Source organism: Sitophilus oryzae, unplaced genomic scaffold (genome assembly GCF_002938485.1).
Source record: "Sitophilus oryzae breed Bouriz unplaced genomic scaffold, Soryzae_2.0 scaffold_494_pilon_pilon, whole genome shotgun sequence".
NCBI classification, from domain to species: Eukaryota; Metazoa; Arthropoda; class Insecta; order Coleoptera; family Curculionidae; genus Sitophilus; species Sitophilus oryzae.
The window spans coordinates 3418369-3435445 of NW_022147078.1; the positions used below are offsets into that span (position 1 = coordinate 3418369).

General features: G+C 32.0%; 1 protein-coding gene across 5 annotated transcripts in view; it reads left to right on the forward strand.

Annotated features, from left to right (window-relative positions):
• LOC115886539 (carboxyl-terminal PDZ ligand of neuronal nitric oxide synthase protein) overlaps nt 1-10264 on the forward strand; it is a 183849-nt gene extending 173585 nt beyond the window's left edge. For 3 of the 5 annotated variants that reach the window (XM_030905759.1, XM_030905755.1, XM_030905757.1), the window contains 2 exons: nt 3122-3271; nt 9647-10264. In XM_030905759.1, coding sequence (XP_030761619.1) covers nt 3122-3194 — 73 coding nt within the window. In that variant the 3' untranslated portion in view covers nt 3195-3271; nt 9647-10264. Of the gene's footprint in view, nt 1-3121; nt 3272-5520; nt 6960-9646 lie in introns of those variants that run through there. The other 2 variants (XM_030905756.1, XM_030905758.1) reach the window with 2 other exon arrangements.
• The last annotated feature ends 6813 nt before the right edge of the window (nt 10265-17077 follow it).

Consider the following 17077-nt stretch of genomic DNA (forward strand, 5'->3'; position numbering starts at 1 on the left):
AATTTCACAATCGAAAGCGCCAACAAATAAGAAAATATACGTATTTTTGTAATAATCTACTTATAACTAAAAGTATCTAGATACGCTACTGTAAGCATGGCTAAAGGTAAAAAAACGTAATGACACCATCGAAATATCAATTCCGGGTCAGAATAGTCCACCTTTTTACAAACTATGCACTGGCGAACCATCGTAGACTACTTTAAATAGTTTTCTTTGCAATAAACACTAATAATTATTAGAAAGTTGTTCAAAAGCTACAAAAACTTTCAACTACCGCAGAAAACTCACAACCGCACACTGTCAAATATAAGTTGAATGAAAACAAATCAATCAATGTCAGCGTAATGCCTACATATTTCGACAATTTCGTAGTAAAGATGAATCCGCAGCGATGTCGTTATAGTTGTCATTATAATTTCCCTAATATAATTTAATTAGAAAACTAAAAATAATTTCAAAGGTTTAATCCTGGCATAATTTATGTATATTAATTAAAGTTATATATATATATATATACAAATATTTAGTTTAACGTTTCTTTAGGTACCCAAAAAACATTAATAACAGTAATAACATTTGGAACTCGAACCGTATTGTATCACATACCGCGTAAATCTGTCATCATCGATTTTTGCGGAACACGGTTCGTGATCGCGATAAAATTTAAATTGTTTTGTCTCCCTTTATTTAGATGTTTTTGGTTATACACTTTGCACTAAAAGAGGTTCTAAAAAGAACAACGTTCGACTGCAAGGTCTGCTATTAAACATTTTCAAGCTTAAACTAGCACAACACTATTTATTTAACCAACCCAAGCCAAACATTCGTAACACAAAACTAAAGTGTCAAAACGAATGTCAGTGTTAGGAAATAAACAAATAAATGCGGCAACTTGGCATTTTTCACAGCAGAGCTACCACCTGAATCCCCAGCACGAAATTTAAATTCCAGTGAGTCAGCCCGGCTCCGAATATGTGCATGGTTGGCAACAATGAATTTAAAAATCGCGTCATCGATTAAGTAACTAAAAGTTTAATTGATATGAAATATAGTATTACATTAGCATTAAATAGTTTAATTGTTTCTTTTTTCTTAAACCTTTAGATTATATCCATATATAATTTTTCCTTTTCTTGTGCATGAGGTTTTTTTTAATAAATTAAAAGATGGAAACTTTTTTTATGGGACGTTTCGCTCCAGCATAGTGGGCTTGTTCAGGCACTTTATTCTAAAAACTTGAAGTTGCCTTGCTAGCACCCGGTTGTCAGTGTGTCATAGAGCCTGTCATAGAGTCTGTCATAGAGTCTGTCATACAGTCTGTCATACAGTCTGTCATACAGTCTGCCATATAGTATGTCATACAGTCTGTCATACAGTCTGTCATACAGTCTGCATATAGTCTGTCATACAGTCTGTCATACAGTCTGTCATACAGTCTGTCATACAGTCTGTCATACAGTCTTTCATACAGTCTGCCATACAGTCTGTCATACAGTCTGTCATATAGTAGTATTTACAAAGAGTGCCGCCGGGGAAAGAACGTTCCTGGAGAGAGGACAGAGGTGTAGGTTAGGTTTTAGTGAGGTAAAAATCCCACATAACTCGTCAGGCATATATTAGGTTTTCCCAGGCGAGTACCTGTTGCAGGTTTCCCCCTTCACCTCTTAAATCTAAAAAAACAGTCTGTCATATAGTCTGTCAAATAGTCTGTCATAGAGTCTGTCATACAGTCTGTCATAGAGTCTGTCATACAGTCTGTCATACAGTCTGTCATACAGTCTGTCATACAGCCTGGTGCTAGCAAGGCGACTTGAAGATTTTAGAATAAAGTGCCTGAAAAAGCCCACTATGTTGGAGCGAAACGTGTGGCATAAAAACAAAGTCACCAGTCTGTAAGACAGACTGTATGACAGGCTGGTGCTAGCAAGGCGACTTCAAGTTTTTAGAATAAAGTGCCTGAAAAGCCTACTATGTTGGAGCCATGGCTGGGAAACTTAAATGGAAATGACAGTTCATTAAAAATAGTTTTTCCTCCAAGATGCAGAGGCGCAAAATATTAAAACTGTCAATATTAATAATGCAAATGTCAATATCTGACAATAATAAAATTTGATTTTTAACTGTCACTCAGAAGCTTTTGTTGTGATTTTACGGTTTGATTTCGTTTTGATTTGTCGAATTATTGTAAAATTAAATTCCTTCAGATTTTTTGCCAGTATTCTGTTTTAGACAATGTTTTTTAAAAATGGTGGGACAATTTGTGTTTTGTAATAACTTTTAATTATTTTTTATCATGGAGTTTAATTGTTGTACACCTGGTTTCCGAAGGATACAATGGTAAGTAAATTAAACATATCTACTTACAGTTATAGATTTTTTAAATTAGTACTGCTAATAAATGCTACTTGCAGAGCAGTTATTTAAATTTTTTTACGGTGCATGTAAGGAATTAAGGACGCGCGTTTTATATTAGCATGATCAGCAGATGATTACATCTGATTTAATTTGTTTTTATTATTTCAGGTCCCAAACGGAAACAAACTGGGAATCTTGCCTACACCAAAATTATATACCTAGCCGTTTCCAATTCACTTCAAAGGGAGGAAAATTATGTAAAACTGCCTGCTATTTGCTGAAAACCGCCAAAGATTAAATTATAACTGTAACAACTTAATATATACTATTTCTAGTATTTTTAATATATTTTTTAATTAATATCCGACATATAAGAACACTTTGTATGCTTTTAATTCAGTTGATTTATCGTTTATAATATGATCGACCTAATTAAAAGCACACAAAGTGTTCTTATCTATAATCTAAATTTATTTTAAATTAACTAAAACAACCCCCTTCCCCGCACTCCTCTCTTCCATTAGTATTTCTTCCTCCATCTACCAGAGGCGCCCTTGTATAATAAAATTGAAATGTATTATAAGTTGCCTATCTATTTAATAGTATAAGTCTTTTATCTATGGTTGGAGCGAAACGTCGCATAAAAAAAGTTTCCATCTTTCAATTCTATTAAAAAACCTCATACCTACCCCAGAAAAGGAAAAAAAAATATGGATATTAGCATTAAAGACATTCATAAATTAAAATATAAATTGATTTACAGACTGCTAGAATGGAGGCTCAAGCTAGAACTCACCAACTTTTGGTGCACAACCGTGAACTTTTGGACCACATAGCCGCCCTCGTAGCTCACCTACAGGGTGGCGAAAAAACAGGCCAACAGTCCAGCCAACCACAAATGACAATGCCTCAAGTAAGCATCTTTTTAACTAATACATAAACAAAATAAATACATAACCTTATTGTTGTTGTTCGTTGCTTATCGATCTCAAAGAAATAAGTAAACCTAAATGAACCAACCTCAGAAAAATCATACAAATAGACAAACAAATTTGTATTACGGACAGTAGCTTGCAGTTTTATTGTTATATTTTGTCTCATTTGATATTATATACCATTCTGTTTATTTTTTCTTCGAATATACTCCTCTTTGTTTACTTATTTCTGAGATTCGCTAATAATTACTTCTTTTATGTGCAAATAAATACAGTGTTGCCGTGTTTAACGCGCCGCCGCGCTTCCAACGTTGCCGGGCGTCTAAAACAGTGTGCGCTTGCTCATTGGCGCTTTGTTAACAGTGATGATGTGTGTTGGTGTTGCATTTTTGTTCTTCGAAAATATACTCTAGGTAAATAATTTACATGATTTCTAATTAAAAAAGTAGTTAGTTAGTTCTTGAATGAGTGAAAAATATATTGTATATTCTGTCAACAATTTAATGTTAATTTTTATTTCTCTTTTGAAAGAAACTATTAATGTTTTGTTGGTAAAATTAATGAATCTGTATATTTCGTAAAATAGTCCTCCTAGTATATTCTACATTTTTTGTCTCTTGTAAAAAAAACGTCACATCGCATGATTTTTGAGAAAAGAATTTTAGGAATTTTTTTCCTAGGCCGGCCTACGAAATATACAGGGAGTTTCAATATTCCGTGGACATACCGGGTGTTGCATCGTCGGACGGGACATAGGAAATCCCATGTAAATTTTAAGGGGGTCAATTATTGGCTTCCCTAATTATTTTAGAGAATAATTCTATTTAGGTTTATTGAAGAGCACTAAAACCCACATTCAAAAGAATAACTTTAGATCTTTTTGATTATCATCTCGTTTACGAGTTATCGCCGATTTCTTTTTAAATATTTCTCCTTTCTTATGGCCCGGTATTTACTTATGAGCACCAGTCAAGGTAAAAGATAACTGTCAAATGAAGTTGTCATTTCAGAAATTTACCTATTTAGTGCTTTATTATTATTGAAAACTCATTCCTACATCGGAAATCTTAAAGATGTATTTATAAATATAAATTAATATGAATTAAAGTAAAATAAAGTAATCAATTAATTACAAGGTTAATTATAGTATTAGTACAATATTCAATAACTTATTAATTTAGGTACTATTGAATTGTTAGAACTTTAGGATTTAAGATGTTCGAATATTCCTCCATCGACTGCTAGACAATAACCCAGACGATCATAAAATTCTCTTCTTACATTCGCTAGTTGGTAAACTGAAATTCTATTGCATTCGGCAGAAATAGCATTTTTTAACTCGTCTAGATTTGGGTATTTTTTATCCTTGTATGTCCTGTTTTTTAAATGGCCCCAGAGAAAGAAATCCTTTGGCGAAATATCAGGAGACCTTGCTGGCCAATTTACTGTATGATTTAGGCCAATAACGTTTCCGCTAAAACTATTGTCTAAATATTCCCGAACAGCCATGGTACTATGTGCCGGGCAGCCATCCATTTGGTACCAAACTTCCTGATTTTTCCTAGCGGCTTCATGTAAAGCAGGTAAAATATGATTTTCAAGTAGTTCCAAATAATATTCTGCATTTAAATTTCGCGTAAGAAATAATGGCCCGATAATATTGTGTCCGAATATCCCTGCTCAAACATTTACTTTAAGAAATTGGCGATAACTCGTAAACGGGCTAATCAAAAATATCTAAAGTTATTCTTTTGAATGTGGGTTTTAGGTGCTCTTCAATAAACCTAAATCGAATTATTCTCTAAAATAATTAGGGAAGCCAATAATTGACCCTATTAAAATTTACATGGGATTTCCTATGTCCCGCTCGACGATGCAATACCCGGTAGAACAATTACGTATTTTTTTTAATCAAAATAAGTTAATTGAAGTTCTATATCCACGGAATATTGGGACACTCTGTATATGGAGCAGTTCAACATGATTCTTTTTTACATTAATTTTACCAAAAAACACTCTTTAGCTTGTTGCTTGAATTTTGTTTAGTTTTGAACAATGTTTCAGTATATTGTTTCTCTAATCTTCTACTACTAAAATAAAAAAAATATCTGTTCTTTCGTGTCTTTCGAACCTTAAAACAGATAACAGAAATAATATACTGACTAAAATCTTGTTAATACACTATTTTTCAATAAACAATTAATGCCTTTTTGTATAAACTTCCCAGCTTCAACATCTGAACGATCTCCATTCACAAGAAACATCCCAGATGGACGTCAACTTGATGCTTCAGGCTCTGGGCTTAAACCCAAGCATTCTGGAGAACAGAACAGCAACTTCCTGCCAGTCACCTTTAAGAACAACTTTTAACCCTGGAGGATCATCTGGGGCGGGGAATATTTTCAATTTTCCATATCCTCAAGCTCCTGTACCTTTAGATACGTCCTACGAGAACCAGATTCTTCAAAGGCTGCAAGCTTATGGTGCATTCCCTCCGATATCGCCTCCGTACCACCTGAATCTACCACAAACTATGCCGTTGATGTCTCAAGGGTATTATGGACCCCAGGGTTTGATGAGCAATAACTTTTCTCCTAGTTCTTACGCGACTCTACCAAGATACGCTCCGAATATTGAAAGGATCAGTCCGTCTAGAAACAGTGAACCGCGTCAGATTCCACAGAACTACTCTGGACTCGATTTGAACCAGAATTTGAACCAGACTCAGCAAGGTTTCGAAAAAAAGTCAAACTATTCTGGATTGACTGTTCCACAAATCCAACGAAGACATTCTTCGATTAATTTAGCCCAAGAAGGAAACCAAAACCTTCAATCTATGCCTAGTACTTCACAGTACCAATTTAACTCAAACCCTATAGATCAAAATACAAAAACCAGTCAGAACTTTCAATCTATTCCCAGTTCCTCGCAATATCAGTTTAACTCAAGCCCAATGGATCAAAATAACAAAACGTCAGATAATTCCCAATCAAAAGATGACTATCTCATCAAACCCTTATCGCAACTAGGTACTTTAACCACGACAGATTCAGAAGGAAGGGTTAGAGTGATTGTGCCGGTACCGTCGAACACCAGTGAGGAAGAGAGGGATTTGCTAACTAATTTAAGGATTAGTGAGGATTTGAGATTGATCAATGGGCCAGGGATCTCGAGGTCAGCTAGTGAGCGAGTGCCCAACAGGAGTGAACTGATGTCTCAAGTTCAAAGGACCATGTGGGCCAGGCATACTACCAAGTGACAGTGTGATTAGATAGAGTGGACTGAAAAATGCTTGAAACGGATGGGAAAACTTGTATATAATTACTACAAACTTTATCTAGTTTTACAAAAATTAGTTCTTATTGAGTAGTAATATTGATAAGATTAAATCTCTTTGAATGTAAAAACGGTTTAAAGATAAATATTTTTATATAAAGCACAGTGGTCTAAAATTATAACTATTGATAACCTTAAAATATATACAGGGTGGTACTTGTGCCTGTTTATTTAAATTCGTTTTTTATTACTACCAATCCTCTGTATTTTAATGTCATATATACAATTGCCCTTTGTGTATACCGGGTGCGACTCAAAAGTGGCCTACCGCTATAACTTTTTTATTTTTCCAGATAAAAAACGAGATTTGGTATGTTAGTATATCACATAAATTAGGATTGATTGACGTATTCAACTATTTTGGTCCCTTCCTGTTTCACCGGAAATGACTATCTACAACTTTTGATTTTTAAATAGAACCCTCGGTATATTTCTACTTTATTCGATAGAAAATGACACTCTGAATAGAATGACATATCATATGTCAACTTGTGACATTTTCGCATATGGTTTATTTGAAATTGTAACATGCGGTTCATAACGAGAATTTGACTCGAAATACCAAGTATGTAGTACCAAATTATTCATAACAAACTTCTTTTTCCAAATATGCTAATGAGCCACCCTCGTTCCATTTGAAAATATTGAGATATGATTAAAAATACGATTTGGGCATCTTTTAACAGGCCAAGACAATACACGTAAAACACTGAACTATCTAATCTATTTTTCCAAGGCTCCTTGATTAAAAATTACTGTTTTTAACACAGCTAGATTGAAATTTAAAATACGATTTTTTCAAGCGAAAATGTCAAAAGTTATGATATGTCATTCTATTCAGAGTGTCATTCTCTATCGAATAACGTAAAAAAATTCCGAGAGTACCATTTAAAAAATCAAAAATTGTAGGCATTTCCGGTGAAACAGGAAGTAAACAATTGAATACGTCAATCAATCCAAATTTATGTCATATACTCGTACCAAATCTTATTTTCTTTATCAGAAAAAATATAAAACTCATAGTGTTGAGCCACTTTTGAGAAACACCGGGTATATATTTATTGATAAACAAAATTGTAGTTTACCTCTAAAATTATGTTTCCAATTTGTGTACCTATATTTAGTATTTTTTGTTAATTTTATTGTTATATTTAGTTAAATTATATTCAATATTAGTACAGTATTTTTGTTTATTGTAAAGTTTTATCTCAAGTTTTTATGTTGTATTAAATTTAAAATAAAATCAGAAAACAGAACTGAGTGTAATTAATATATGTAAATTAGCCTGTAATTTTTCTAGAATAGATTTTATTTCATAAAAGTGGGTTGTATTTTATTACCAAATTACAAAAAAGGACACCCTGTACAAGGTGGGTCAAATTCGACCCCTTTCAAAGGGAAACACCCTTCTCTGTAGAAGATAGACGAAAATTAATATTGGTCTCTGGAGCTCAATTTTTATCAAAAACATGATGATGAAAACAGCACATCGATATCTGTTACCGTTAATGAGTTACAGGGTGTTTTTCAAAATTGTGCATTTTTAACAAATTGTTGTAATTTTTTTGCTATGGAAAATTTTGTATTTTTGTGAAAATATTTTTAAAGAACCTTTTTACGTAGAATTTAATGGTTTAAGTATATTTTTTCTAAAATTAATAATTTAAGATTTATCAACAAAAAAATTGATTTTTTATTTGGGACACCCTCTATATTTTTAATCAAGCGAAAAAAACTTAAAATAACCTTTCTAAAAATATCATACACTTGATATTTTGTTACAATCCCCTTCGAAATACAGAATTTTTAAAGGTTCGTTGCTTTCAACTAGTATAGGCTTTGGATCCCTTATTGATGATATATATGCCCCTAATGAAACTCGAAAATATATTTTTCCAGCAAAAGAATGCACAATGCCTCAGAATGCTGATTATCAGCAAGCTTTTTGCAGCCAATTTTGAGAATAATTGAATAGCTAACCAAGATCCCAGCCGTTGGCCGCCGAGGCCGCCGGACTTAGTGCCTGTTATCCTTAGTGGACTTTTATCTTTGCGGAAGAATAAAGGTTCTTATTTTTAAATTGCCCGTATAATCTAGACACAAATTAGACGTACTTAGCGGTTATGAGAGATTATCTTTGACCCCCACTGAATTAATAAATTCCGCAAGAAATGTTCAAAAACGGCCCCGTCTGTCCATATCCATAACAGAAGATGGTCGATATGTTGAACACCTGTAGCAAAATCTCATGTCTTGGTTTGCCATTAATTTTTATTGTTATTGTTATTAGATTTAGTTTTAATGTGTTGATGTCGTTAAATATAGTTTAAATTGTTATAAAATTCTGCATCTCCCATTGCAAATATTATTTTTGTTTTAATTGCTGCTCACAGCTAGAATTTTTTTGCATTACAGCCGGCGCTGTAAGTGGGCGAATTTTAATAAACTCTATATCTCGAAGAGGAATCGAGCAAAATATCAAGTTTGCTATATTTTTGTAAAGGTAATTTAAAATTCTTTTTAATGAGTTAAAAATATATAGTGTGTCTCATATAAATTAAATAGTGTTTTCAGAGTGATGAAAGGATTTAATTAAATTGAAAAAAAATCAGATTCGTATTTAAAAAAAATAAGTTGATGATGGTCGCCAGAAGCCGAAACGTCAGAGTCGATATTTAATCACACAGAGTTACAGAGCAGAAAAAGTGGCCATGAAAATGTGTTTTTTATTTTATGTTATCTTAACAAATAAAGCCAGGAAACAATAGAAAATAAAATTAAAAATTCCGGTTTTTTTTTGAATATATTCGGAAGTATTCGGATTTTTTCAAAATGCAATACGGCATTTCATTGAGCATCAAATTGCGCAACTTTACCTCCATTTAACCGATCCTAATGTATCTCTTACGGTTTCCGAAATCCCAATGATGAGCGTCGAATTCGAGCCACCCTGTACACAGAAATTCTTCTTTACTACTGAAAGATTATATATTTCTAAACACTTTTCCGTATTCCAGTTATCCTCAGCTGCCAAAGTGGAACGTTGGTTCGAGCTTCTGGAACCCCTATCCATATCCAGACCCGAGAGTGGATTCGTATCCTGCCAGGACAACGATCCATGCGACTACGACGACGAAAAATTCTGGAAGGTACCAGGAACCTGCTGTCCAAACTCAGCGCTAGAAAACAAAGGAAACTGCTAGGGCTCAAGTTGGGCAAGGTCACGACCTTCTGACGAATAGGCAACACCCTGGGCAGGCTGTTCGGCAGACTTCGTCGTCGCAAATGACAGAAACTGGTGACATTTTATAATTGAATTCGCGTCAATTATAATTATGTCAATTGTTTTTCTATTGGTTGTACATAGGTTATAGAGAAATCGTTGTAGATAAATATGTATTTTCTGCCATATCAGTACTTAAGTATATAATGTTTAAAAATTGGTGTACAATGTGTCCATATCTATACAGGGTGTCCTAGAAATAAGTGCAAGTTCTTTAAGGGGTAGTAGATTTCGACAAAAGAAACATATTTACTCTTTATCGTTTTTTAAATAAGTCTAAAATAACAGAGTTATTTTACTTTGAAATTTCCACACCTGTAATTTTTAACTAATTAAAACGTGTTTTTTTGACAAATCATCATGGCAACGGATAAATTTTAGTGAAAATTTTTTCCTTGTGGGCACCCAACAGCGAATTATGCTGGAAATTTTTTGACGTTTATAATGACAGAATATCTTTTTGAGAGTCTGGTTTTATTTGTTTGTGATAATTTTGATACATTTCAATTACAAAGCTGAGATAAAAGCTTGTAAACTGCTTCCATACGCTTGACTTCGATTTCCTAGTATTCGCGGGTGTCAACTGCTTAATCTCTGGCGAATATTTTCTTTGCTTTCATAACCAAGCGAAACATTTTTTTAAAATACGTGCAGCTTGACAGCTTCAAAACTGAAATAGTTTTTAGGGGTTTTTGGGTGTCACTTAGTTGTCATTTGTCAAATAATGAATTCTACCAAAAATCGAAAAAATACATTTTAATTATTGATTTTCAAAAATAGACGTTGGGGAATTTTTCTTACCGAATACGACACGAGGTCAAATTAAATCGGACATTTTCTCGCTCATGAATAATTTGACTCTAATTGGTATTACTAGTGAAAATTTCCAAAAAAAAATATTTTTTGCTAAAATTTTGAGAACCACTGAATATTTTCTGGATTTTCTTTCTTGTAAATTTAATCTACTACCTATGTTGTTATATTATCAAGAAATTATGTTCTGTAACTAAAAAATAAAAAAAAACCTTTTTCAATTTTTTTTTCGCGAAAAAATCTTCATAGGCGTGTTTCTGGGGTTGAACTATACTACCAGTTAAAATACTTGCACTTATTTCTGGGACACCCTGTATTACTTTACATCTGTTTAGTTTAATAATAATAATTTTAAATCCTTACTTTTTGATGTATACTGTATGACATAGAAATTGTAATACCCAGTAAATGTAAATAATATATTTTATTAATAGCACTGGATCTGGCTGCAGGATTATTACGCTCATTGTATTTTTAATCAAAACCTAATTTGTACATGCAAAGGTACTTCAAAAAACGTGTGCTATCTCTTGTGGGAGATTCTTCACGTAAAAATAAGATTTATTATATTCGCGTCCAGTCGAATGTATTATCTTGATTTTTCATACGTAGTAACGTCCCTGCGTGCACAATTTTTAAAGCTAAGCTAAATTCCCCTCCGTTGCTAGTCACAGGCGGCGGCGGCAAAGCCCCTGGCACTGACTGTCGTTAGTCTGCATATCAATGCCCACAATCTCCATACCAATGTATGGATAAAAATCTAATCTATATGATGACTTTGATTTAATTCATCGACGTAATTCGCATTTGGAAATAAATTATTGAGACTCTTAATTTCTTACTACTACCAAAGTCTAACCAAATGTTGTCTAATATTGTGGCTTAAAAAAGTAAGGCATTTTTAAATATTAAGCAATGGGTTAGAAACCCCTTAAAAAATATATATCGGTTAAACCTCACTATAGTCGAGTGAGTTATCCACGCAGTTCTACATTGAGACAGGAATTTCTATCGACACGATGAGTTAACTAGTTTATAAAGTATAATTGAACAATTTTGGCAGAATCCTTTATGGAAGTGTCATCTTATGGGACTCTGCTTGGTATGCATATATGTATATCTTTAAATTGTCACAATTTGACAATCATGTATTGATTGCCGTTAAATTGGTTTCATTTGGTTGCATTCAATAAACATATTTACTTTCGCTATTTATGTCTCAGAAAAAAATGCTTTCTACACCGCATTCATTAATTTGCAACCATCAGTTCTTTAAACATCTACGTATGAAAAATCAAGATAATACATTCGGACTGGACGCGAATATAATTATACGTCAAACGAACTTACCTGGTAAGTTCGATCGTATGAGCGTCCAGTCAATGTAATATCCCACCCTTCCGTCTTGCCCCATGCCGGGGCCCGGCGCCGCCGCCTAGACTAGCAACGGGAGGGAATTTAACTTATAGCTTTAAAATTGTGCACGCAGGGACGTTACTACGTATGAAAAATCAAGATAATACGGTGGACTGGACGCCTCGCTAATAATTACGATCGAACTTCACTTCAGGTAAGTTCGTCTGATCGTATAATTTTTTATATCAACACAAGTCCGATTCTTCTTTGTTCGTAGCTACAGGGTAGTAAAATTTTACTAATCTTTCGATTTATTATAATTTCCTTCCAAGGACTTTTAGTGGATCAAATGAAATTTTGAGAATAAAGATAATTACAAAAAAACTAATTTTAAAGTTAACATCCTGCTCTAAAATTATGCATTTCCATACCCATGTTTATAAAGACTTTTTCAAATTTTTGATGAGGGATCAATAGTATTATTTAAAACTTTTTGCAAGTTAATGATATTAAATTTTTAAAAGTTGCTATTAGACGTGGATCAAGGCAAATTAATAAAATGCGTTGATCTTATCAAGGAAGCCGAAATCGACAATTTTGTTAATTTTGTACATGATTAAAATCTCTTGGTATTTACCAGACTGCTTTAATCGACGTTACTTCTTACTCTCTTTGCTAACAAGAAAAAGGACTCAGTGGCGTACATGCTTTTTTAGAAATATATTCCATTGAAAACCCATATGCACGTCCTTGGTGAATATGTCGAGACTTTTATCTTTAAAATATGTCAATTTATAGTAACTTTTTCCTCAAAATTTTACTCGAAACGCTAAAGTACTTATAGAAATTATAATAAATCGAAAACATATTAAGACTTAACACCCTGTAGCTACGAAACAAAGCAGAATCGGACCTATGTTGATATGAAAAATAAATCTTATTTTACGTGAGGAATCTGCCCACGAGATGGCACATGTTTTTGAAACACCTCGTATGTAATAAAAACGCGTATTTGCGACACCGTGAAAAATTTTGCTTGAAATACTTTAAATTCGAAAAATGTTGTTTTTTAGTTTTAAGCTAAGCATATACTGAGTGTTGCAATTTTATGTCACGCAGTATATTTATTTAAAATAGTTTTTTACAAGTACAAACCTTCCACAAGCAGAAAAAGGCTATTCTATTTTTTTAAATACTGTTGTTGTATTCTGTATTCTACCATATTGTGTTAATAATATGTCAGTGTTAAGAGATCTAATAACATTTTTAATTGTTGAAACTGTTGTTTATAGTGACATATAAAATTTAGATCTAGTTTAACAAGAGAAATATTATTAATTATATAAAAAATATAAAAAATTACATCAGTATTAGAAAATATATACATATGAACCAATATAATAAACACTCTCAAAATGTTATATGTATGATAAATAAATTATATCATTCAAAGTCAGTATTGATTGGATAAAATAATTAAGTTAAAGCCAATTATATAAGTTCGGAAAAATTAGATTAAGTTATTTTTTATAGAACAATTATACTAATATATTTATATTTATGTTGTTTTTTACGTTTTTAAGTTTATTTAATATTAGATGAATATAAGTGACTGACTGACTAAAAATGTCGAATAAGTGTCATAAAATGAATAAAATGAATTAAAAAAGATTTTTTTATTTTCTTTATATCTATATCTATTATACAGAATCGCTGATATGTATGGGAACAGTCGATTATTAGAATAAATCTATGAGGTACAGGAAAAGTTAAATAAAAAACTTTTAGGGTTTTTTATATGTCTATTAGCAAGCAATAAATTTAACTATGCAGGGTCGGTCCTTAAAGACGTAGCACATCAAAGTTTATTTTTTTTTAAACGGAACCTCCTGTATATTATTGCATATTTCAATTCTTTCTTCAATTCCTAAGCAAAATCAGAAATACACACAATGTACTTCAAACCAACCGTTTCCGAGTTATTGGCTTTTGAAAATATCACTTAAACAATTCGGTTTAATTAATTTCGATGTTCGATTTCATTTAACGATGCCATTCTGTAGATACTTTTTCCGCAAATGGCATAAATGTTTTCAAATTAGGATTTATAGATGTATAAAATGAGAATGGAAATTTCAAAATTTTTCATTTTAACATGTCAAATCAAAACTTAACCATAATTCGGAAATTGTTGAATTTAGGTACAATATTAGCATTATATCGCTTAAAATTGAAGGAAGAGGTGAAATGATACAATCTTCTACAAGGGGAATTACGTTAAAAACAAATAAGTACGATGTGCCACAACTATGACTGACCTATATAAATATAAATTACTACTCTCCTAATAGACATTTAGCTGGTCTTCATCATCTCAACTGTTCTTAGGGAACCATTGAAGAAAACACAGGACTTGGTCCTAAGGTACGAACAAGAAGAATAGACATTTAAAAACCGTATAACTTTGGTATTTAACTTTTTGCGGTACCTTGTATATTTAAAAAAATATCGATTATTTTCGTTATTTTCCTCAGAGTAATGTAATAATATAGCCCCGGGTTTCTGCGAACTTTAATAGTGATCAGCTGATTAAGAAATTTAAACGAAACTTTTATTTTATTGTAAATTGTGGATTATTTTTGCCTGTTATTTTAAAATTCTAAACCGTATTAACAAAGAAATTATTATTTCGATATGTTGGTACATTGACATAATTTATGATAATGCTAATTGCTGTTAATTAATATTTTAAAAAAGTTATATACCTATCTTAATTTGATTTAATGCAGGTTTATAAAAGAATCACTTCATTCTTAGATTATTTTTATTCTAAAGTGCTTTACCAATTTTACGATATTTTTTGAAAACATAAAACTTTTAGATTTTGATGACAATTGGCATGGTATTATTGGTGTGGGAATTAGCCAAGAAAGAAAAGAATTGGCTATAACTTGTAATTTTTCGAAAAAAACATATTATACCTATGAAAAGCAAGGGCGGGGTTCTTTATGAAGTCATATTAACTAGGTTTCCATTTTAAAAAAAACATGATGTTTGTGTCATATATGTCCAAAATGACAGGCTTTAGAAAAAAAAACAGAAAACACAAACTCATTAGGTATGTGATTATCTACAACTTTTATCTGAAAACATTTTGTCTAAAATACCGTATGATCGAATAAAAACGGCGTCAGCGATGGCTATGAAATGACGATCGATAATATTTTCCATATAATTTTACATATAAAATGACAACGATCTTCATTTCGCCATCGTTGACGCCGTTTTATTCGATCATACGGTAGATTATATTAAATTCGAGACAAGTTTTAAAATAGCCAAAATTTGTTTTTTTCGTAATATCAATGAAAGCCCTTGAACTTCACCGAAAATCCGAAAGGTGCATATTTAAGACCCACAAACTGCAGTTCTTTCCCCATTTAACAGACTCTCTGTCTCCAGTAGTTCCGATACCCATAGCGAACATCGTAGGAAACTCACCCTGTATAGTATTTAGAAACTAACTATTATTATTATTTGAGTAGATTTATTTTGATTAATAAGACTCGATTAATTTATTTTAAAATAAATTTGATCAGATTTTTTTTTCGTATATGCTACTGCCAGAAAACCAAAGTGTCAGCACTTTAGCAAGTTGAAAAGAAGATATAATTATATCTATCACATGTAATAAATTTTAATTAGAAAGAAAAACAAAAGAAAAATACCCAAATACCTTCACCACTCATCTACAAAATAAACGAATATAATCTCTTATATAAAAACACTACACAACTACTTCTTGTACTTTACACTGAAAAAATGATCAAACTTACTAATTAACCAACAAAAGAAAAAATAACTAAATTGTCTTCCAATTCATCTTACTACTTAACTAGAAAATAATAAACTATAAAAACACTACTAAACTAATTCTAGGTATTCTACACTAAACATTATAATTAAACTTAATAAAATTAATCTAATTTTACACTACAACCTAACAACTACAATGAAATAAGAACATTTTTTAAAACTAAGAAGAAACAGAACTTCGATACGTGCGACCAGTATAATAGATCAATGACAAAGAATATAAATACTTTAAAAATGTGCATTCAGAAAGAAAAAAATATCTCGAAAATTATCTAAACAAACAAGTTTTTTCTTATCGGTGGCATGGGCCTCGTCGGCCTTGCGGAATTTGTCGGGTATTTACGATGGTCGAATTGAATAATTACCAGCTTTTATAGCATATCTAATAGACAAAAAGTATCTGGTCGATTAGTAACCAATTGGCACAGTCCGAAAATTATCGATTTTTATTTTCTCTGTTTTTATTGGTCGCTTCAAAAACTGTCCCCACTAATTTATTGAAACAATCTAGCATCCCCATCACAATAACTCTATTAAAAGCTAATTGCTGACTTGAATACAATGACTGACAATTAAGGCCAACACCCACGCCCACTAAGGACGCCAGCCTATAATTATTATTGTTGAGTTCATTACGCTACTATTCCATTAGAGGAGATTAACTCAAACCTTTTTTCAATGGTAGATAGGGATGGAAAGATGAACAACATTTGGAGGTAACTGTTATAAAAAATGTTTGGCATTTCTTAAAGTTGTATATATTAAATATCAAGGAATTACTATAGAACTTTTTATAATAAACTCTATACGTATATACTATACAGGAGTAAGTACGATTTTAATTGAATGCACTCATTCACTAAATGCTAGTGTACGTCATCGGGATAGTAATCAATAATATGAAGTGCAATTTCCAAATCTATGTTTTCGATATTTTTGTCTCGAACCGCTCCGAAATTTTCAAAAGTTTTGGGTCGCGACCGTTGCAAGAATAGAGCCAAATAGTGTTTACATTGTCCTTATGGGCACTTTCCAATCTAAACTTGTTTCATTTATCAATGCTTATTAGACTGAAATCATACATTTGAAGTGTTTTGTGGTAAAAATTCAACAGAAACTG